This window comes from Balaenoptera ricei, chromosome 11 (genome assembly GCF_028023285.1).
Source record: "Balaenoptera ricei isolate mBalRic1 chromosome 11, mBalRic1.hap2, whole genome shotgun sequence".
In the NCBI taxonomy this organism is placed as follows: domain Eukaryota; kingdom Metazoa; phylum Chordata; class Mammalia; order Artiodactyla; family Balaenopteridae; genus Balaenoptera; species Balaenoptera ricei.
The window spans coordinates 89,051,121-89,073,857 of NC_082649.1; the positions used below are offsets into that span (position 1 = coordinate 89,051,121).

The 22,737-nt window shown below is 40.7% G+C and overlaps 1 protein-coding gene across 2 annotated transcripts in view; it reads left to right on the top strand.

The window, feature by feature from the left end:
- Window positions 1-15,915, top strand: part of GXYLT2 (glucoside xylosyltransferase 2) — an 80,730-nt gene extending 64,815 nt beyond the window's left edge. For both annotated transcript variants that reach the window (XM_059940192.1, XM_059940193.1), the window contains exons 6-7: window positions 5,963-6,135; window positions 11,455-15,915. In XM_059940192.1, the coding sequence (XP_059796175.1) occupies window positions 5,963-6,135; window positions 11,455-11,637 (356 nt within the window). In that variant the 3' untranslated portion in view covers window positions 11,638-15,915. The remainder of the gene's footprint in view (window positions 1-5,962; window positions 6,136-11,454) is intronic.
- The last annotated feature ends 6,822 nt before the right edge of the window (window positions 15,916-22,737 follow it).

The window sequence follows — 22,737 nt, forward strand, 5'->3', positions numbered from 1 at the left end:
GGAGGCTCTGGAAATAAACATAGACTCCGGAAAAGGATCACTAAGGGATTTCAGACTCATAAATAATCAATTAATGAGCTGCTTTATCTACGTAAAATGGAGAGGAAAAATAGCAAAGACCCAGGGTTTGAAGAGAGATTGGCTTGAAAAAAATTTTTTTAATAAATTGCAGTGTTTTGAGGCTTTGGGGATTTGGAATTTAAAAACCATTCACTGTATTATTTCCTCAGCAGCAGAAAAAAATAACCTGCACATTTCACCGTGCTGTCATTTTTAAACATTAGATTTTGACAGCCATGATAATCTTGCTTAAACTAGATTCGTTTCAGTATAGTTATTCATCGTGTGCCAAATAACCATCATTAATCCACACTACGTGTTCATCAGCTGCTCTACAGAGGTTTTCCATCTTCAGCCCAGCCCAGGGTGCTGGTGTAGCCCCTCTCCTCCTCCTTCACCCCATGGAGAAGGAGATTTCGCAATGTAACCCACACCAAATGTATCTGTGAATGAAAAGGCACATCTGTTATTTTCACCTATGCACTCTTTTTTCTTTTTATTGGAGTATAATTGCTTTACAATGTCGTGTTAGTTTCTGCTGTACAATGAAGTGAATCAGCTATATGTATACAGCAGGTTCCCACTAGCTATCTATTTTACACATGGTAGTGTATTTATGTCAGACCTAATCTCCCACTTCATCCCACCCTACCCTTCCCCTCTGTGTCCACACGTCCGTTCTCTACGCCTGCGGCTCTATTCCTGCCCTGCAAATAGGTTCATCTAAATGTCCACCTGTGCACTCTTGATTGCCCTTTCTTTTAGTAACAGCACGCAGTTTTCTCAGGGGAATTACTCTTCCCCCATTGCATGCAGTCTTAGAGCCCCGCCCGCCCCTGACTCGCACTTAACCAGTCAGACCATCTCCTGAGAACCTGAGTCTGGGAATCCAAGAGCAGAAAGTAGGCAAGGCTGGCTCATCCTGGCAGCAATGCCGAGAAGCTGACAGTAATTAGTCCCCACACCAGATCCCAGGAGCCACCCCACTTCCTGCCCCAATTCAGCTTTCCCTCTGACTTTTTGAGCTACCTCCTCTCTTTCCAAAGGAAAAAAAAATTTTTTTGCCTCACCTGCTAGAATCAAAGTTGATTATTTGCAACGTAATATAGATTTATATTTCTTGAGTATTTTAGGGCAAAGCAGTCTATTTATATAACAACTTTCCTACCATTATCTTACCTCTTTGAAGAAATCGAGTTTGCCCCCCCAAAATTAAATGCTTTATCTTTTCTAAAACACACTCTGATTTCCAAACTCTTCGCCATGATCAGGCCATTTTCTCCTCCTCAAATGCTCTTCCAGGCTTCTATTTCTAACTGTCAGAATCTTATCCTTACTATATAAGTCTAAGTTTAAGTAAAGCTTTACCAAAAATGCCTTCCTTTCTATAAACTCTAATAAAAAAATGTTCATTTCTGTACTATCTCCCTTAGAAGAGTATAAATTCTCCAAGGGCAGGGGCAGTGCCTTATCACCCAGTGACACCAATGCCTCGCATTGTGGTGAACAAATACTTGTTTCAATTCTATTCTCACGGTACTTCGCATTTCTTCCTCTGGAAAATTCTGAAGGGAAGGTAAACACGTGAATTGAATTCTGTCTGGGACCGAATTTCACGTGTGATATTCAGTAGCTGTGGTTCCTAGCTTATCTTCAGGAAATCTACAAACCCCTAAATTTGTAAGCAGATATTCTTCATATATTTTTCCAAAGACAGAGTTTAAAGCTTTCATTAGATTCTCAGAGAGATCTGTGACTCATAAAAGGTTAAGAAAGTCTGGCCACCTGCATGTCTAGAGGCAATTGCTGTAAAACATTTACCACCAATGTGCTATGTGTCCGGAAGGATGCCAGGCTCATTCCATTTAAGTTATCTTGTTTTATCCTTCTAGTAGCCTAATGCAATAGTTCTTGTTATGGCAATAGCAATGATAATAGTAATGATTACAGCTTACATTTACGGGGTGTACCTTCTATGTGCAGCAAGCACTGTTCCAGGTACTTCTAGATATGAACTCATTTAGTACTTCCCCAAATCCTACAAGTGATATTTACAATTCTTCCCCCTTTTACAGATAATGAAACTGAGGCCCAGAAAAATCATGTAATTTGCTTGAGTTCATGCAACTAATGGCAGAGTTCTGTACTGAAACCCAACAGCTTGATTCTAAAGCTTGCTCCTTAGCCACTCTGCTGTTAGGTCATGGCTAACACATGGTAGAACTGGGATTCAAATCTGCATCATTTAACTTCTCTTTAGTGCTTCTAAACTGAGGCCAAGGGTTTCAGCAACTCACCCAAGTTTTTAGAACTAGGAGGTGGTAGGAGCCAACTTTGAACCTACCTGTCTTATTACAAAGGCTTTCGGAAGAATTTCAGTAAAGTAGGTGTTAACTCTTCACTAAATGTTTGACAGAATTCGCCTATGAAGCCATCTGGTCCTGGACTTTCGTTTGTTGGAAGATTTTTTAATCACAGTTTCGATTTCAGTACTTGTGGTTGGTCTGTTCGTAGTTTCTATTTCTTCCTGGTTCAGTCTTGGAAGAATTTGTCCTTTCGAAGAATTTGTCCATTAATTGGTATATAGTTGCTTGTAGTAGTCTCTTATGATCCTTTGTATTTCTGTGGTGTCCACTGTAACTTCTCCTTTTTCATTTCCAATTTTATTGATTTGAGTCTTCTCCCTTTTTTTCTTGATGAGTCTGGCTAATGGTTTATGTTTTGTTTATCTTCTCAAAGGACCAGCTTTTAGTTTTACTGATCTTTGCTATCGTTTCCTTCATTTCTTTTTCATTTATTTCTGATCTGATCTTTATGATTTCTTTCCTTCTGCTAACTTTGGGGTTTTTTGTTCTTCTTTCTCTAATTGCTTTAGGTGTAAGGTTAGGTTGTTTATTTATTTATTTATTTATTTTTAATTTATTATTTATTTTTGGCTGTGTTGGGTCTTCGTTTCTGTGCAAGGGCTTTCTCTAGTTGTGGCAAGCAGGGGCCACTCTTCATCGCGGTGCGTGGGCCTCTCACTATCGCGGCCTCTCTTGTTGCGGAGCACAGGCTCCAGATGCACAGGCTCAGTAGTTGTGGCTCACGGGCCTAGTTGCTCCGCGGCATGTGGGATCTTCCCAGACCAGGGCTCGAACCCGTGTCCCCTGCATTGGCAGGCAGATTCTCAACCACTGCACCACCAGGGAAGCCCTAGGTTGTTTATTTGAGATGTTTCTTGTTTCTTGAGATGGGGTTGTATTGCTGTAAACTTCCCTCTTAGAACTGCTTTTGCTGCATCCCATAGGTTTTGGATTGTCATGTTTTCATTGTTATTTGTCTCCGGTATTTTTTTATTTCCTATTTGATTTCTTCAGTGATCCATCAGTTATTTAGTAACATATTGTTTAGACTCTGTGTCTTTGTGTTTTGCCTTTGAGTGATGCCCTCATTGGGCTCGGTCCTCTAAGGAGGCTGCAAAGAGAGGAAAAGTTTTCTTTTTGTAGTGGAGTCCTTAAACTACTTAGGAAGAGGAAAAAACCTTCATCACCAATCTTAAACTCCATGAAGGCAGGACCTGTACACATAGCAGGCATTTGATAAATATTTGTTGATTCCATCAATCCGTGCGTTTACAAAAACAGAGGTAGTGTCTAGGGCAGTTCAGTCAGCAGAGAATACTGGCAGGTGCTTAAGCAGGGACTGCAAATCCAAATGGCCGGGCAGGTATCAGAAAGGAGTGAAGTGACTCATTGGATTAAAAAAAGGCAGCTATTGGGCTGGGGTCAGGTCACAGTTCAGAAGCACAAAAGCATGTTTAGATATTTTCACTCCCACTGTCCTCACATCCACCCTCTGCACTGAAATGCAGAAAAGTCACACAACTAATAGAGGAGTTGGGATTCAGACCTTGATAGTGTAACTTCATGATGAGCACCGGTCTCTCCCAGCTGTGGATTGTGTATGCGCAAGCGTGGAGGTGAATGCAAGTAAGGGAAACATCCTGGTGGAATGGAGTTCTCCCAAGAAAAGGAAAATCTCATAGTGTGTTGTGAACAGTTAGGAATTAGAGGGTGCGTGGATGTCACAGCAGTCTGTGAGTTTTATGTTTTGTTTTGTTTTTTTGGCCGTGCCACGCGGCTTGCGGGATCTTAGTTCCACGACCAGGGATTGAACCTGCGCCCTCGGCAGTGAAAGCTCCAAGTCCTAACCCCTGGACTGCCGGGGAATTCCCCAGTGGCATGTAATTTCTGAGTGGTAGAAATATTACACACTGTCTGCCAGAGGGGATGCCCGATGATGTCTTCATTCTTTGCTTTCCATCTCGAAAGTTTCTGTAAATAACCTCTAAGCAGGGGTCCTTTCCATGAGAAGGGAATGCCATCAACCCAACCAACAAGTACATCTTTATGATGCTCTTCTGACACTGGTAGTTGATTTCCTCTAAGCCTTCTGTGCTGTCACACGGGGCCTTTCTCATGGTCAGTGGCACACGTTTGCAGAGAACTTTGATCCATCCTCCTCTAGCCCCGGCCCTTAAAGGCACCAGGAAGGAGGAGCTGGGAAGCTCAGGGGTTATGAGCTTATTGCTGATTTTATAATCCCTAGTCACCAAGAGGAAATTTACTGAGTCCATCAGGATTAGAGCAGAGTTTCTCGACCTTGGCACTACTACAGTGGTGGGGCTTGCTGTTCACTGAGGATATTTACAGCATCCCTGGCCTCTACCCACTAGATGCCAGTAACAGCCTCGTCATGTATGACGACCAATGTCTCCCTCCAAACACCGCCAGGTGGTCCCGGGAGACTGCAGGGTAGCATCACCCCTGGCTAAGAACCACTGGCTTAGAGATGCAAACACGCACAAGGACACGTGTGCACATGCTCACCCACAGTGTACATAGTCACCTTGACAGGGGGACTTCTTTTTGTGTTGCTTTTTGTTGTTGTTGTTGTTTTCCTATTGTAGTATTTTGTTTGTTGTTTTTTCCTTCACTTTGTTTCTGTTGGTTGGTTGCTTTTTAATCTGAAGAAGAACCTTTGCTTCAATCTTTTTTTTAAAAATAAATTTATTTATGTATTTATTTATCTATTTATTTATTTTTGGCTGCGTTGGATCTTCTTTGCTGCACACGGGCTTTCTTAAGTTACGGCGAGCGGGGGCTACTCTTCATGGCGGTGCACGGGCTTCTCATTGCAGTGGCTTCTGTTGTCACAGAGCACGGGCTCTAGGCGCGTGGGCATCAGTAGTTGTGGCATGCAGGCTTCAGTAGTTGTGGCACACGGGCTTAGTTGCTCCAGGGCATGTGGGATCTTCCTGGACCAGGGCTCGAACCTGTGCCCCCTGCATTGGCAGGCAGATTCTTAACCACTGCGCCACCAGGGAAGCCCCTTTGCTTCAATCTTGACTCTAATTTTTCAAGTTGGTCCATTTCACAAAACCTTTTCAAAGAGTTGATTGTAACTGCTAATGCTATGGACCACCGCCGTGTGCTTGTCACTCTGCTATGCATTTTACATGAGCTTTTTAAAAATTGAATCATCAAAATAACAGGGCAATCCTGTTAAATCCATCTTGCAGATGAGGAAATTGAACCATGGGACGGTTAAGTCACTGGACCCAGGTTGCACTGTTTTTGAGTGACAGAGTTGGGATTCTGATACAGGCTGTCTGCTACCCTTATTTGCCTTCTTGTCTAAGATGCTATATTGCCCCCCTTTTTGGGGTAAAACCTCCAACATCACTAATGCGTGCTCCTTCAATTCCTGATCTCAGAATATCGACAAACGTGGTAAAATCTGAGCTACAAGTCACAATCACAGTCACGCACTTTGAAATCCTGTGTGGTGTGCAGTTTATGGAAACGGTTTCATCGCTGACACTGATTGTACACACATATCTTTCTCTTGTCACCACCAGAGTGTCTGTACGTGTTCCCCTGCCAGTGGAACTACCGTCCTGATCACTGCATGTACGGAAGCAATTGCAGAGCGGCCGAGCGGGAAGGCGTGTCTGTCCTGCATGGGAACCGAGGCGTCTACCATGACGAGAAGCAGCCAACTTTCAAAGCGCTCTATGAAGCAATCCGAGATGTAAGTGTGTTCTCACCCCCCATTCAGCAGACATGTACTTATCAGCATGAAGCAGTGCAGGCGCTTTGGTCACCCGTCCCTTTGAAGGCCAAATAATTCCCAGAAGCATTGAGTTCTAACCACTTTTCCCCAACCTCACTCACGCTATGTCACTCCATCCACTTGCCACCTGATACTATACTTTGTCCACTCTTGACTTAATATTTCCAAGAAAGTCACTCATTTTTTTTTCTCTGAAATAAATTCGCTGAAGGAGGAAGTGTCCTATCAGAAAGGGAAACCCTTGGTAACTGACTATACTGCTGAACTGAATGAATAAGCATTTTCAGAACTCTAATGGAAAACTGATGAATTCATAAAAGTGCTAACAAAAGATCAAGATGAAAAAAAAATTAATTACATGGGACTGAGTGAACTGATGAGGATGATTATAATTTTTGTGACTTTCTGTTTGAATAAAAAAAAAAAATCCTCCCCCCCAAAAAAAAGAGAACAGTAAGCAAAAAAAAAAAAAAGAGAGAAACTCTGTGCCATGTGCCGTAATAAAGGGTCAGAGGTTAGGATATAGGTAATACAATAAAAATAAAATATTATTCAGCTCAAGCTAAGTGTGTTGCCTGATTGCCAACTCCACCCTATTGAACAAGCAGGTGTCGAGGTGGTCATTTAGGACAGCGGTCCCCAACCTTTTTGGCACCAGGGACGCATTACAAGGAAGACGATTTTTCCACGGATGGGGTGGGAGGGTGGGAGGGCGTGGGGGATGGTTCAGGCGGTAATGCCAGCGATGGGGAGCAGTGGATGCAGCTTCGCTCGCTCGCCCGCCGCTCACCTCCTGCTGTGCGGCCCGGCTCCTAACAGGCCGCAGACCGGTACCAGTCCAAGGACCAGGAGTTGGGGACTCCTGAGTTAGGACCAGGAGCCAAACCAAAGTGACAATCAAGTCTTTGTTTATGGACTGCCACAGTGCAAGCAAGAGGCAAGAAGAGGCACCGGCTCTCGGTGGTCCATTTTTATACACCAAAGGATGCTGGCTGAGGGTCAAGTGGCTGCAGCACGGAGGCAGGAATATCTCCTGAATAAAAGGCTTTTGCATCTTTACGGACCCATGAACCTTGGGGAAGAGGAGAGGGAAGGAAGAGGGGAGGAGGAGAAAGGTACCCCCCCACACACACCTCCCAAAGGAGGCCTCCACATGGAGGTGCTTGGGGCAGGGATGCAGACGTGCGTATAAGCCAGGGTGGCTTATACACACAAAGAAAACTGCAGCTCGCTGCCATGCACCAAGTCTGGGAGGGCAGCTTTCCCCCCCTGAGACCTGCCAGACAGCCTTGTAATTGCCTCTGGCTGAGTGTGAAGATCACACCAACTATTCTGGCCTGGAGCTGAGGCCCCCTCTTACTCCCTTGAGGAGGTTGATTAGCAGGAGCAGTTAAAGACCTATGTGAGCTGTATCCTTGCAGTAACTGGGAAGGTCGAAAGGACCTTGCTTTGTGGTTCACCACCTAATAACACCTCAAGTGCTGCCTGCTGGTACCTGCATCCCTCACTTTGGGAAACACTGCTTTCCACATTGCCTTTCCCCTTGAAGTTGCTGGGGCAGAACCAGCAACAGCTGCTTTCAGAGATTTCCCTTTTGAAACTTTCATTCCGAAACATAGAGTGTAGGGGTCGGCCAACTTGGGCCAAATATTGGGCCGAATCTGGCCTGTTTTTGTAAGCCGTGTGGGGTAAGAATGGTTTCTTAAATAGTTGGGGAAAAAATGAACAGAAGAATATTTCGTAACACAGGAAAGTTTTATGAAATTCAGATTTCTCTGTTCATATAGTCTTATCAGGACACAGCAACAACTGTTCATGTTACGTATTGTCTGTGGCCACTGGTATGCCACAAAGGCAGAGATGAGTAGCTGTGACACACTGTACGGCCCACAGAGTCTGAAATACTTACTATCTAGCCCTTTACAGAAAAAATTTGCCAACCCCTGACAGAAGGCATGTAGATTTTATTAGAGGGTTTTTTCCTTGGGGATCTGGGAACCTTCATGATTCATGAAAAGGATTTGGCAGGAGTGAGGCGAGGGTGAATCCTGCAACATAGTAATGCGTTTTTGCACGTGTGAAAGTACACATTTTGCTAAGGAGAATCCCAGAGAATTCCAATTCTGGAATCCCCAGAATTGTCTTCTGTGGAGGGAAAGAATTTCATGTGCCAATAAACTAACACCTCTTTCTTCTCCTGGGATTCCTGCTGTTGTTTCTCAAAAGCCAGGTGATTTAATTACACAGAAAAGTTGTTCTGTACTTAGTGATATCACATTTAGATATTCAAACACTGACTCCAGGCGCAAACCCATTCAGGAGTACAAACGGAAGTTAAATAAGAATGCAGCAGACATGGACATGAGAGCCATGCCCCAGGTTGTTCTGTAATCTGGCCTGGGATTGAGCAACTGCGGTTCTAGAATTACAATCGGTCTTGTTTGTTTTCTGGGTGGATCAGAAAGAGGGCCAAATAACTGTTTCATAAATGATCCTGCATAATACACTCACTGATTTTCCTCAGTTGGGACTAAAAAGACAGTTTTCGTTCATGCATTTCAATCAGGACAATCACTAACCCCATCCTGAAACTCGAGTAAATATAGACAGACTTCATCATAAAAGACCTATTTCTCCACTCGCCACTGTGCACCCCAGTGCAGTGGGGTCAGGGCTTGGCTTTGGGCTTCGACAGACCTGGGTTCAGGTCCCAATTTTGTCACTTTCTGGTGATTAGTCATTAACTCTGTGCTCTTGACTTACTGAGCCTCAGTTTCCTCATCTGTGAAATGGGGATAATAATATTATCTACCTCATAAAATGTGTTGTGAGAATTCAGCAAAATGATTGTTTTTACACTTTTAGTACAGCACCCGACATAGAGTTGTTCTCAATAATTAGAAGTTTCACACTCTTTTCTTATCTTGTCCACATTTTCTCACTTGCTCTCTCTCTTCCCCTCTATAAATATTTTTCCTCTCTCTCTCTTTCACTGTATGTCTCTTTCTTCCTTTATCTCTCTCTGAAAATATTCCTCCTGTCCCTCCCTCTTCCTTCTCTTCCCTCCCCTTCTCTCTCTCTCTCTCCCTCTCACACACACACACAAACACACATACTCACATACCCTAACCCTGTGTGTATGTTTGTGTGAAGGGTAAGTGTGATCTCCCCCCATCATGACCCAAGGAAAATTATATACGAGGCAGACGTTCTGCCAGTAATTCTTTCAACAATCATCTCTGAAGAGCCTATTTTATGCGGGAACAATTCTAGGTTCTGGGAACTCAGAAGTCAACAAGACTGACAAAGCCCGCTCCTCATGAAGCGTATATTCTGGGTGAGGAGCCAGACAGTACTCACATAAACCAAGAAATCAATAAAACTCTTATCAGATAGTGGAAGGTTGAAAGGTGACCAGAGCAGGGTGATGGGCATCCAGGATGGAGAGGAAGGTTCACGAGCTTGGGTCCTCAGGGAGGCTTCTGCCAGCCTGAGCCTTGATCCCTGGGACAATCTGGGGAGAGATCCTGCCAAGTAGAAGAAATAACCTGGGAAAAGTCCCTGAGTCGGGAGTAAGTTTGTGTGCCCACCGACAGGGAAGAGGCCACAGTAACCAGAATGAACAGAAAAGGGAAGAGAGGAGGAGATGAGCAGGGAGAGTTCCAGGTCACATTGAACCTTTGGGGACAGGAGAGGGGTTGGAATCTTACTCTAATTGCAGCGGGAAGCCCCTGCAGGAAAACGATGTGCTCTGATTTATGCTTTAAAAATACCTCCATGGTAACTTGGTGCAGGGGTTGCAAGAGTGAAAACAAAAAGGCTATCTGTGAGACTTACTGCAGCCTTCCAGGTGAGAGATGGTGCTGGCGTGCACTTGTGTGGTGTCGGGAAGATGAGAGGCCGGACTCGGGATGTGCTGTAGAGGCAGAGTTTATGGTACTTGGCTGTTGCACCAGGTGAAGGATGTAGGGGAAAGAGAGGAATCAAGGAGGGCTCCACGGTTTTGACCTATTCGGTTCCTGTCACTGGGGATACAGTGATGAAAAGGAGTTTATCAATGGTCTAAATTGTGCTGTGAAGGAAAGTGTTCCAAACATGGTCTCGGACAGAACGCTTTTTTTGCATTACATAATGTGTAATCTCCTTCTGGGAAGAAATTCACGTTTCTGATAAACATGCTTAAGCAATATTTCTGATGAACTTTAAGGGATTAAGACTTGTTCTAGGAAACGAGACACCCACCCACTCTGCTGTCAGGCAATAGTATCTGACTTTTCATCATTCTTATTTCCCTTCTGTTTTTTTCTCTAGTCTTTTTGTTTAGAATGTCCTTGCCAACAATGAATCTTTGACTTGACCTACTAGAGGCCTTTTCCCTTTCGACAAGATTGTAATAAAACTTGGACTCATGCTCATAATTAGGTGGTCTGAAAGACTTATTTTGGGAAATACAGACACATTCCATAGGAAAACAAGATAATTTCTTTTTAAAGTCCAATATTAAGTGGGAAAAAACCAACAACCAATATTTGGTACCTGAATTACTAAAATAAAGTTCACTGATGATACATTTCACTAGTAGTTGTTAAACTCTGAACTTCATGAGATTACCATAGTTCCTTCATTAAGATTGCTACAAAGGCAAGATATATGAACAATTCAGTGTTTTATTTTAGTAGATTTCAAGTATCTACTTGAATCTTTTTTAAAAATTTTATTGAAGTATAGTTGATTTACAATGTTGTGTTAATTTCTTCTGTACAGCAAAGTAACTCAGTTATACATATATGTATTCTTTTTCATCTTCTTTTCCATTATGGGGTTTGTCACAGGATATTGAACATAGTTCCCTGTGCTATACAGTAGGACCTTGTTGTTTATACTTGAGTCTTGCTTCTACTCGGCAACAGCATGCTATAGAATATCCTGTCCTGGGAAATATACTTCACTCTTAGATTTTAAGAGCTTTTAGAACCCAAATAAATTATCTTTTTTTTTTTTTTTTTTTTTTTAAGAAGTAAAGAAACAGGCCCCAAAAGGGTAAGTGATTGCCTGAGGTTGCACAGGACTGAATCAGTATTTGAACCTTGAATCAGGATTTGAACCTCGGTCCTCGGCGGTCCCTTCCTCTGTATCTAAAAACGTACCAAGCTGTGCCTGCATGCTTACAGTAATTCCCTGTGTCATTTCTCAGTAAGTTATTTGCGTTTTAAATGGCATTTCAGTAACTAAAATAGACTTTTCTTTTCTTTTTTTTTTTTTTAACTCATCTTTCAGTTTCCCTTTCAAGACAATCTCTTTCAATCCATGTATTACCCTCTTCAGCTGAAGTTTTTGGAGACTGTGCACACTTTATGTGGACGAATCCCACAAGTTTTTCTGAAGCAAATTGAGAAAACCATGAAAAGGGCTTATGAGAAACATGTCATCATCCATGTTGGCCCGAACCAGAGGCGCTGAGTATTTCCTATTGTCGCAAGTCAATTAGGCATCTCATGAACGAGGAAATACTCATCTTCAAGCTGCCTGCATCTCTTTTATGTGAATATTTCATGGTGCTCTATGACAACTGAGTTTAAAAAGACTTGTTAAATGTTGCTAAATCAGTTGCCCCTGCATGGAAATATGCTTTAATTTTTTTCTAAAGTGCTATTTATCTCTCTGTTTTTTTAAAAAAATGATATTGTTGCTCACTGAACATTGTTGAAGTAGGTTGAGCTAGCTGTGAACAGGAACTCTTGTGAGCCTTCTGATTCCCAAGTGTCTGAGACAATGTCAGTGGCATCTGATGTGGCACATTTTATCCACTTTTCTTGAGACTCTTTCTATGCAATGGGTTAGCCCCACCCCTTGTTATAAAAGAAATACATGCTTGTTGTAAAACAAATTTTTAAAACTTATAGAGAATATATAGATCATTGGACCAAAATCAAGATGAGATTAGCCATAATCCTATCAACCAGGGAAAAAGATTTTTATTTTAGTGTAGTCCCTTCTAGCCTTTTTTTTACTTGCCTTTGTCTTTTCCATCGTATAAACATGTATCTAAAACAGGTAGTCTAAGTGAAAGTGGGACCCTATGCTGAGATTTTTATGTAGGAGACTAAAAATTTAGACAAAATGATGATGCCTACAACGCTTTATTTAAAATACATCTGGGACAGAGATCAAGATTAGGGGACCGACCACGTGAGATGAGATTAAGGGAGCACAAGCCCTGCTCACACCCTAATCTTGTCAGACGTCCCGCCTCACCATTGTTATAAAACCCCTCATCAAATCCTCTGGGGTGGGGACACATAGTTTTTCAAGGCAGGAGCCTGCTCTGTCCCCCTTTGCCTGGCAAAGCAATACAGCTATCCTTTTCTACTTCAAAAAAATACGTCGGGGAGAAGCATTCGGATTTTAGCTAATTGGGCAGTGATAAAGGATGAAGCATATCTGGGGGTGTTTTTTAAGAAAAATTGTTCAGATTTTTCCAAATCATAAGACATGTCTATGCAGCCACATCTTCTGAAAGGAAATTCAGTAATTGTGTTAAACCTAAGTGGTCTGTTTAGCAGAGATGTGATTTTGTGCTGACCCAGAGACAAAAGCATTTTATCTCTGACTTTAGTAGGTGTGGCCTTGTCTCTTTAAACTCTTGGGCAATAGGTGGAAATTAAAGGCCGACTTGGAATGTAATGTGTACAAATAAATTGTTCAGTGGATTCCACTGGCAAGAAAATTCATCTTCCCACCAGCCTTAGAAAGGTCTCTCAAATTTTTTTTTTCTTCTCTAGCCAAAGTGTGTCTTATCACCTAGCTACAGTAGAGGATGTATTCTTTCCCCAAAGGAATCAAAGTTAATCCCTAGTTGCTCCTGTAGCTGCTATTAGCATAAGGGCATTTTGCATAATGCTTCATTTATCTCAAAAAATGTGTGCATAAATGATCTCCTTGATGTTTGCAACAACTTAGTAGGGGCCTGTATCATCTCCACTGGGCAAATAAGGAAATTGTAATACAAAGAAACAAATATATTCCATATAATTACTGTTCTGTTAAGACACACAGATGTGTATAAGATACATCCCGTTTCACAGAGAAATTTTTGAAAACAAAAATATTAAATATTTTTCATCATATATAGACAGTGATCTGAAAGTATAAAATGAAAATTTTTGTTTTGGTAATGCAAATATGGTATCCGATATATTGGAATCCAGTAGGATAGCATAGGTTCTATAACAGCAGAAAAAGTCTTACCCTGAAAAAATATATGAAAGTCTCAGCACTACCAAAGAATATATAGGTATCAATCAATATTAGTATGCAGCACCATTATGGTAGTAACAAATTTAAATCTAAAATGGTTGAGTAATAACCCGTACTTTCCTTTTGATAAGTTGGGTGACCTGTGGTTTGTTATTTTTGTTAAGGGAAATTACCATTATGGTGTGAAACTCTTATCTTTGCTGTTGTATTTTATGTTTCCTCATTTTACCACTGAAAGTGACATCATTCATTATTTGATTTCTAAAGCATGTGGGGGGAATTTCGAGATTGTGCTTTGGACGGGGAAAATGCATTCTGTATTCCACAAAAAGGATTTTAGTGAAAGAGCCAGGATGTGAAGATGATCCCCTGACTTCCATTACAGTTTTCTTTCTACTTGTTCAGCACAGCCAGCAAACCCCACAGATGTCACTCAGATTTGCTGGTGGCTCACAGACCTAAAGAAGTTCCTTTCCTCTTTTGGCAAGTCCCACAAAAAATCTGCTTGTAAAGACTTGGCATACAGCAATTCCTTTTCTTTTATGAGAGTCAGGCTTACCCACAACTCTCAATTGTGCGTTCTAGTCTGAAGATGCACAATAGGATTTCCAGCGAAGGGCAATGATAGAACTCTAGAACATTCTAGAATGATGCATTATGAGACTGTGAAACCTTAGAATTTGGTGTGGTTTTCTCCCTGGGATTTCCTTTGCTGTATCCTGAAATGTTAGGTGAGTTCGGTGGAGAATTTAGAAAAACTCTGATCTTCTAATCCCCATGCCAAAAAGTGCTAATTATTTTTTATAGTTAGGATGTTGCCATGAGGCAGTATTTTCTCTGCCTTTGATAATTTCCAGAAAAGTACTACATTAGCGCCTTTGAAATATGATAACCACAATTTTAATTCAGTGGACTCCTGAAACATGCCGTCTGTGGTCTGAAGTTTGCCAAAGGTTACATTGCCCCCTGTGGCACATAGAATCTGTGGGACGACCATGAGACTGGGTCTCTTCTGTCCTTCTATCTTCTCCTGTCCTCTCCTTGTTTCCTTTAAAATTCTGTTTAAGGCATGACTACAGAGTTCCATTGGAGAATGAAAGAACACTTTCTAATAGCAAAGTGTAGTATTTTTGTGTGCATGGATATTGGAACTTTCAATAGCAGGGTCATAGAAATGCTGACCATATTTTTCTTGCTGAGTTTTTCTTTTCCCAGTATAAATCTCTGAAATTGTGACTTACATCAGAAATTCCAGTATTTGAAAAATTAACTGGCTAGAAAATCTAAGTTTTCTTTCAACTTCCAAGACAATTTAGCATTTAGGGTATATTGCTCCAAGCTTAACTATTTATTTGAAATGTGTATTCCATATTCAGTGTTTCCACTGCAAATTGTTGTGACTTCTACTGAATTTATTATTGAAATGGATATTTATACGGACTTGTAGAAGTTTGTGAATATTTATTTCATTGCAGTTATGGTGTTTATAAAACAAGCAAACTGTATAAAACCTTATTCACAGTCACAAAATAGTGATCCAATAATGGAATAATCACTCCAACCTACCCTGAAGATGCCACAACATACACACAGATTTAGGGTTATGTATAAATATTGCCTGATACTTATACAAAACAGATAAATCGCATGTGTTGGATAAACCAAAATGAATATGATTTCATGACTGAATTCAGAAATATGTTGAATTCAGAAATATGTTGAATGCCATGAGAGTACAAATCATTATATCCCCGTTTATCAGTACGGTAAGCAAGCTTTTTTATGTCCTTGTTTCTCTTCTACTTTTTCATCTTCCTCTTTTCCATTCTTTCCTTTCCCTTCCTGGTTTTGATGTTAGCTTCTCAGTGGTACCAAGATGCTTGGCATTGGTGGCAGAGCCAGAGCACTTGGGGATGCCTGTGCAGGCAGAACTAACTTCTAATCCTAAAATCAAATCTTTATGATGAGAATTTTCCAAAAATTAAAAAAAAATTTACACAATACGTACAGACACACACACACACACACACACACACACACACCCCTCACATGCTTTTTAAAGAAAGACCCAGCATCTATTGTGCTCTGTGAATTGAAGAATCATAGATGGTCACACCTGAGGTGAAATCATTTCACAATTGCCGTGCTGGCATTTAAAAAGCTGATGAGATTTCTCTGGCAAACAGAGAAATTTTCACAGGTCAAAACTGGAAATATTCTCTTGAGTCTTCAAGATAAAGCACTTTGTTTGTATCACCATATGCATGAACATGTAAGAATCAGGTGCAATTTCTGCTTCATCAGTTTTACATGTTTGTGTTGTCACTGAAAAGTGCACCAATTGTTTATAGCTCCCAAGGAGAACCTGAATGCATTTTTTATGTTGGAAAACTTATTTTTTAGTGATTTTTCTTTGGGACGAAATGAGCATATGAAAGAACACTCCAAAGAAAAGGAATTATGACAGCAAATTAAAAGGAACATAAGTATTATGATTTAATTACTATCTTGTCTTTTTAAATGCCATCTCCTGTTTTACTTTTTTTTAATTAAAAGCTTTTAAAAAAGTCTTGTCTTTTGGTGTTATTTTGGAAGTGTGTTACTTTTCTTTTGTAAGATTTCAAGTTTAAGATTTTATAATGTTAAATAGTAATATTTAAGTCCTTCCAGCTATTAAAGAGATATTTGGTTTAGCAAGTAGTTTAGCCTATTTTAAAAAATCATTAAAAATCTTCTTTGTTTATAAAATACCACACTATAAGTTATGTTATTTGGTTTTAAAGGTGTCTGGTGTTTGAGATACAATGAAGAAAATTTGGAAAATGTGAAATTAGTTCTTGCGTTCTTATATTTTATTTAGCAAAATTGAACCTGACTTGTTAGCTACTAACATAATCAAAAATAACATACCAAGGGTTTTGAGTCTACATAAAGGGTTTTATCCCCCAATCCCTAGACTCTTAAAAATCAGCACAAGGTATTCTGTTCATCTGAGTTTCCTCCTCATATTTTAAAACTTTTTAAAATGCTAAGGTATTTGGATATGGTTTTCTGGAATAACTGGGAACCCACATCAAATTATTATGTGAGATATGAGAGTCAGGTACTATATTTAGACAACATTGACTTTAAATCCTAGTTCCACCATTTTCTGCCTGCATGTGACCTAGGCAACCGTTTTGACCATCTTTGTGCTTCAGACTTCCCACTTACTAGAACAGGACAAGGATTCCTCATAGATTGTTGTGAGCAATAAACACAAAAACATGAAATTCCAAGATTCTAAAAATTCCTTGTTTGTGGCCCCCTTACCTCCAGTAAATAAATGGCTGATGGATTTCTTAAAAAGTATCATATTGAAAAAATGGCATTTTTATTTATTAGTCTGCCGTGGGGTCAGATGTTTTCTTACCAGAGGGTCCACATGCTGAAGTTCTGCCTTCCTTGTCTTTTTAGAGGAACGTACGTGGAAAAGTTTGAAACTCTCTGGCTTCAGTAGTTTCACGATTCCCAAAGCTATCCTGTTTCTGTTTGATTCCTATCATGCCCTTTAGCTCTTCATAGCTTACAAGTAGCCCTCCTGTCCTTGATCATGATCTCATAAGGTTCCCCCTTCTTCTCCTCCTTCCTGGTTCCCTAAGTCAGTCAGTGTCACCAACCCACCCCCTACCTTATCCTAGAAGCCTGCTCATTACTTGTTTCGCCCTCTGTCAAATTTCACATCACCCTCATCACTAAATCATCACATCCCCGTTGACGCACCCCACGCCTGATACCGATTTCTGTACATCTCTTCAGATTGCAAGTGACAGCACGAACAACTCAAACGAGTACCAAAACAAACAAAAAAAACTGTATTGCTTCTACCTCCAGAATATTCACCAAGTCAGTCAGAAATTCCTCTATCTTCACTGTTGTGTCCACTCAAACCATTACTCCCTGGATTCCTCTTCTCTCTGACCTGGATTGTTGTTCTAATGCCTTTCTTATTTCTCTGCATTCAGTCTGGTCCCCTCCAAACCCTAACCCATCCCCACCCTGTGTAAAGCTCCTCAGTGTTTCCCCTTTGCTCCTAGGATAGCGTCCAGAGTTCTCAGAAAGTCCCTGTGTATCTACCTCCTACCGATCTCCCTGGCTTCATTTGAGTTCTTCTTCCTCACTCCCCTAATGTTCACTTATGCTAGTTTGTTTTTCTGTTCCTTTAGGAAGCGGAGCTCTTTCCCATCAGGGGGCTTTGCACATGCTTGGAATCATTTACCCTAGAAATTCACCTGGCAAAATTCTACTATCCTTCAGGTATCGATTTAAATATCCTTTCCTTGTGGAAGGCTCCTTGGATCCCCTACATAAAGGCAGTTCTGCCTCTTATATTCCCTCATATAATCCTGGACTTTTTCTTTGTGGTATGTATTATCACAGGAACAATACTTATTTGTGTGAAACTCTGAGTTAATTGACGGCCTTTCCCACTAGATACAAAGTTCTTTGAGGGTACAGTCCTTGCTGTTCTTTTCCCCTGCTCTATGTGCATCACCTAACTCAGTGGCTAATACATTTCTGGTGCTCCAAAAATATTTACTGAAAAGAAGTAAAGTGATACTGCCGCACCATGAACTGGGACCAGTTCCTATCAGAGAAGCTTCGTAACACACTATACTTATTTTGAGTGTTGTTTCCAAAAACTACTTCTCCTACAAGTGTTCAGGGTGCTGGGTTATAATAATCCATTCTGTAAACTATCATTAACTAAAAGTGTTGATTTATTTAATTTCTTGGAGATTTATTTACTTGCCCATAAAATGACTTGATTGGGTCAGTCGGTGCTTAAGTTCCTTTCTACCTGAGTGCTCTGTGTTCACGTAATCTCTCTTTTATGTCTCTGTTGTGGACGTTTGTGGGATTTTGGATGCATGGAAACAACCCCACTCCTGGTGCCGATTTCTGTATTAGTTAAAAACTTTATAAATTGCAAGTGACAGCAAATACAACTCAAAATGATATAGAGGGAGAGAGGGAGAGAGAATGTATTGGCTCATGTAAGTGAAAAATCCAGAAATAGCTCTGGATTCATAGGCTTAAACGATGCCAAGGGAAATGTGTCACTCTAACAATGCTTTGTTTCATTAATATTTTACTGAAAACCACACATCCTTCTAGGATTCCAGCCATAAAATTTTCATGTCATTTCAATAGAATCATTCCGTCTTTGGAAAAATACATTGTCTCTGAGTGCAGCCAAAAAATGGTATTGTCAACATGGGTCAAAACATCAAGGGGACTTTCCTGGTGGTCCAGTGGGTAAGACTCCAGCCCCAGTGCAGAGGCCCAGGTTCTACACCTGGTCGGGGAACTAAATCCCACATGCATGCTTCAACTAAGAGTTCGCATGTTGCAGCTAAAAAGTCTGCATGTCGCCCGCATGCCACATCTAAAAAGATCCCGCGTGCTGCAACAAAGATCCTGAGTGCTGCAACTAAGACCCGGTGCAGCCAAAATAAATAAATAAATAAATAATAAATATTTTTAAAAATCAAGTTTAAAACTCGATAGCTATTTATAATGGTTCCCCTGATATTCTGCTGTTCTTTGCATGTGCGTGGTGATTCAGGAGAAAGTCAACATAAAATTAAGAGGTCGTGTTCAGTTGAGATGAGATTTAGATAAAGTCAAGAACTAATTAGGAAAATAGTTGGTGTATCACAAGTTGAAATGCAAGCTTCTTAAGGTTGCTGTCTATGTAAATAACCACAGTATGTGGCGTGCAATGGGTGACCAGCGCAGCAAGCCCTGCCTTATTTCCTTAACACGCGTGATTCCCATGCATGCCAGCTTAGAATCTAATTTCCAGCCCCTGTGACTCTCCGCCTGAAGGCTCTCCTTTTCCACTGCAGCCTGCTCTACTTGCCTATGGGCAGTCTGGAAGTGTCGGAAAATTAACACATCTGGAAGTAGCTCTCAACCACTGACTGACGGGAATTGGTGGATAAATACCCCAGCTCCTTCTCCTCTCAACTCTTAGTTGTCTGTTCTGGAGTTCCATCCCAGAATTCTACACTGGGAGCAAGCTCAGACTGCCCGCACTAGTAACTTCCTTGATAATATATTCTTTACTGGCTTCCTTCCCTTCTCTGTCTCCCTTCCCCACTCTTCTACCAGCCTTTCCTTGGATTTGGGCCCCACTGTACTGAAATCTGTGTTCCATCATCTGCAACTGATAATTTTTTTATATGAGTAATCGAATTTCAATAATACTTATGATCTTATTTTACTTATTATGAGAATTCTTCTTCTCCCTTGTCCTCCTCCCTCTCCCCCACCTTAGATCCCCAAATGCTTTGAATTCTATTATCCATTATTTTCCTTTTTAAGCTATGCATTTTAAATGCATTGTATTTTAGACTAGGATTTTTGTTTTGTTTTTGCATTTATGACTTGTGTTTAGCTAGTCATTAATATTTTTGTACAACTTTGTTAGGGTATAATTGAAATGCAATAAACTACTTATATTTAAAAGGTACAACTTGATTGATTGTAACTTATGTATGCTCCCTTGAAACCATCTTCACAATCAAGATAACAAATAGTTCCATCATCCCTAATAGTCTTTTCATACCCCTTTCAATCCATCCGTTCCTCCACCCCTGTTCCCAGCTAACTGTTGATCTAATTCTTGTTACTATACATGAGTTTGCATGTTCTAGGATTTTACATAAAAGGAATCATACATCATGTACTCTTTTTGCTTGGCTTTTTTCACTCAGCATCGTCGAGATTCATCCATATTGTTGCATGTATCCATAGTTCATTCCTTTTTATTTCATCCTCCTATTGATGGATTTGCTTGTCTCCAGTTCTTGGCTATTACAAATAAAGCTGTTATGGACATTCTTGAACATGTCTTTCGACATATTTTTCCATTTCTGTTGGGTAAAATCTAGGATTGGAATGTCTGAGCTCTATGGTAAATGTATGTTTAACTTTTCAAGCAACTGCTAAACTCTTTTCCAAGTTGGTTGTACCACTTACATTTTCACTAGCAGTTCCTGTTTCTCCACGTGCTTGCCAAGATTATGTGGACAATCTTTTAAATTTTCACCAGTCTAGTGAGTATGAAGTGGTATCTCATTGTGATTTTAAGTTGCATTTTCCTAGTGACTAATGATGTTTAGCATCCTTTCATGTGTTTATTTGACATTGATATGTTTTCACTGGTAAAAAGTCTGTTCAAATCTTTTGCCCATTTTTTATTTGTATTATTTATTTATTTGTTTATGGCTGCGTTGGGTCTTTGTTGCCGCGCGCGGGCTTTCTCTAGTTGCTGCGAGCAGGGGCTACTCCTTGTTGCGGTGCGCGGGCTTCTCATTGTGGTGGCTTCTCTTGTTGCGGAGCATGGGCTCTAGGCACGTGGGCTTCAGTAGTTGTGGCACACGGGCTTAGTTGCTCTGTGGCATGTGGGATCTTCCTGGACCAAGGATCGAACCCATGTCCCCTGCATTGGCAGGCAGATTCTTAACCACTGTGCCACCAGGGAAGTCCCCCCATTTTTAAAAAATTTGGTTTTTCATGTCTTATTCTTAAATTTTGGGAGTCTTTACATATTCTGGATACAAATCCTTTGATATATATGTTGCAAATATTTTTTGTGAGCCTGTGTCATGTCTTTTCATTTTCTCAATTTGTCTTTCCAAGAGCAAAAGATTTTATGTTGGTAAAGTTCAGTTTCTCAACTTTTTCTTTTTTGTTTTATGCTTTGTGTTTTAAGAAATGATTGCCTGTCCCAAGTGGCAAAGATTTTTCTCCTGTGTCTTATACCACAAATTTTATAGTTTTAGGTTTTATACTGTTATAGACAATGTGTGTGTCCCCCCACCCCCCAAATTCATATGTTGAAATCCTAAACCCCATGTGATGGTATTAGGGTGTGAGGCCTTTGGGAGGTAACTAGGTCATGAGGGTAGATTAATGCCCTTATAAGAAGGAACATGAGAGACACTATTTCTCTCTCAGCCATGTGAGGATACACTATCTATTTTGAATTAATTTTTATGTATGGCAAGAGATAAGGGTTGACCTTCATTGATTTCTCTATGGGCATCCAGTTGATTCAACCATTGATCCAACTGACTTGTATTTAGCTAAATATTAATGTTTGGATCAATATTGGATAAGGACAATCAAAAGCAATAGACCCACGACAATGAAAGGCCCGTGCACCATGATGAAGAGTGGCCCCCGCTTGCTGCAACTAGAGAGAAAGCCCTTGCACAGAAACGAAGACCCAACACAGCCAAAAATAAATAAATAAATATATTAAACAAAAAAAGCAATAGGCCCTGTATTCATTTATTTATTCATTCATTCATTCAATAAATACCTATTGACTATTAAGTGCCCCAGTAGGCTTTGGAAACACATGATGAATAAGATCCAACCCTAACCTTCAGATTGCACTTTAATTGAGGAGATAAATACAAAAATAACTACAATGTAGTATGAGAAAAGTGTGCCAAAGCTGTGTGTGTGTTTTTTTTTTAATTAATGAATTTATTTATTTTGGGCCGTGTTGTTGGGTCTTCATTGCTGCGCGCGGGCTTTCTCTAGTTGCGTCCAGCGGGGGCTACTCTTTCTTGCGGTGCACGGGCTTCTCATTGCGGTGGCTTCTCTTGTTGAGGAGCACGGGCGCTAGGTGCGTGGGCTTCAGTAGTTGAGGCATGCGGGCTCAGTAGTTGTGGCGCATGGGCTTAGTCGTTCTGCGACATGTGGGATCTTCCCAGACCAGGGATTGAACCCGTGTCCCCTGCATTGGCAGGCAGATTCTTAACCACTGTGCCACCAGGGAAGCCCCCAAAGCTGTGTGTTTCATACCACAATCAATTTAAAAAGTCACAGCCAGCTTTAAAAAAAAAATAGCAGAGTGCATGTTAAGGTAAGTATTATTTTATAAAATCATATGTTAATTTTATGTAATATATCAGTATATGTTTATTGGGTTGCAATATAAAATGAATTTTTTCTACTGGTTTTGGTCAAAAAAGTTTTCATGCTCCTATGTTAGAGATATGTACAAAGTGTCAGGCAATCCAATGAAAGGAGCAACAAATGTCTAGCAGAGAGATGGGGAACACTCAACACAGAAGGGATAACATTTGAGCAGGGTCTTAAAGGAATGCCTGGGGGAAGGGCATTACAAGGAGAAGGAACAGCATGTGCAAAGGCCAGCAAGTGCACAGTCATGACAAGTTCTAGCAATGATGAGAACTTTTCTGTGCCAAGAGCAAAGAATGCTAGGGGTTGGCCTAGGGC